Below are 1,243 nucleotides of genomic sequence, written 5' to 3'. Positions count from 1 at the left end.
GTTAGCTTCTGGTAAAAGATTGTGTTAGCTTCTGGTAAAAGATGTAAATTCTTAATTTGATGTGCTCCATGAATATGTTTAGAAAACCAACCACTTTTTTGTGACACACTTTATTTTTGTATTCATCTATTATAGATTTAAATATTTTCATAACTTTTTTAGGAGATTGGTTCTCAACTTACCATCCTTTCCTCAATAATTTCTGGGGAGGAGGGTAGACTAGGGAGGTACTCTTTAGATAGGGAGCTGGGAGCTTCAGGGAGCTGCTCTTTAGATAGGGAGCTTGGAGCTTCAGGGAGCTGCTCTTTAAACAAGGAGCTACGAGCAATAGAGAGCCAGCAAATTTGGAATGAGAGGATAAATGAAGCTACGAAAATGAATAGCGAAGAATTGGGAAGATGTGAAAGTGAAGAACTTTTAATAAACTTTGATGAAAGAGAAAGAGAGGAGGATTATAAAGAACTAAATGATAACAATGAGAACGTTGATAAGTCAAGTGATCTTCAGAGCAATGATCCTCATGAATATGATGAAAGAATTGATCAAAATGATCATGAAAATGAGGATGAATCATTTAATGATATCGAGAATGAACCCTACCCTCATTTACTATCAAGGTATAAATATAGAGTTAACCATAAAGGACGAGTTACTATCAAGGTATATATATAGGGTTAACCATAAAGGACGAGTTACTATCAAGGTATATATATAGGGTTGACCATAAAGGACGAGACTTCAATGATGACCTTAAATTCTTTAAATAGAGCAATTATCAGAATAATATTGTTTATCAGTTAGAAAAACGACGGCAGGGAAACATGAATGTAAAAAAAAATGCTAAATGCATATTGTAGATGAAGGAGGCTCAGGGCCACCTTGAGCCTTTGGAAGTAGTCTCACATTCTACATTTACAGAATTACCTCTGAGCCTAGCAATCTGGCTCCGAATATTTATTATTATTATTTTTATTAAGTTTTTTTGTGGTTTGACAATCTAAAGTTATCTGTTTCTTCACATTTAAAACCAAAATATTTAAAGCTTAGTTTTACAAATCAATTTAGAATAAATAAATAGTCAATTTTAAATAAGTAATTATGAACATACAGTTTAACCCAGTACTTCGGGGACGTCAAACTAATTTTTAAAATGTCGTATTCTTAACAATAACTGATAATGGAATGCTGCAGATAATTAGTTTTTTAATTGAATAATTATATGGAGCTCTTTGAAACTGTTCAA

At 32.5% G+C, this 1,243-nt stretch overlaps 1 protein-coding gene across 1 annotated transcript in view; it reads left to right on the top strand.

Annotated features, from left to right (window-relative positions):
- The window catches only part of LOC111710213 (myosin heavy chain, fast skeletal muscle), a 29,297-nt gene that overhangs the window by 27,970 nt on the left and 84 nt on the right, over positions 1-1,243 (top strand). The window contains exon 22 of the mRNA XM_023484275.1: positions 163-617. Coding sequence (XP_023340043.1) covers positions 163-617 — 455 coding nt within the window. The remainder of the gene's footprint in view (positions 1-162; positions 618-1,243) is intronic.

Source organism: Eurytemora carolleeae, unplaced genomic scaffold (assembly GCF_000591075.1).
Source record: "Eurytemora carolleeae unplaced genomic scaffold, Eaff_2.0 scaffold93, whole genome shotgun sequence".
In the NCBI taxonomy this organism is placed as follows: domain Eukaryota; kingdom Metazoa; phylum Arthropoda; class Copepoda; order Calanoida; family Temoridae; genus Eurytemora; species Eurytemora carolleeae.
Note: the sequence above shows the minus strand (reverse complement) of the source record. Positions and strands in the feature narration are given on the sequence as shown.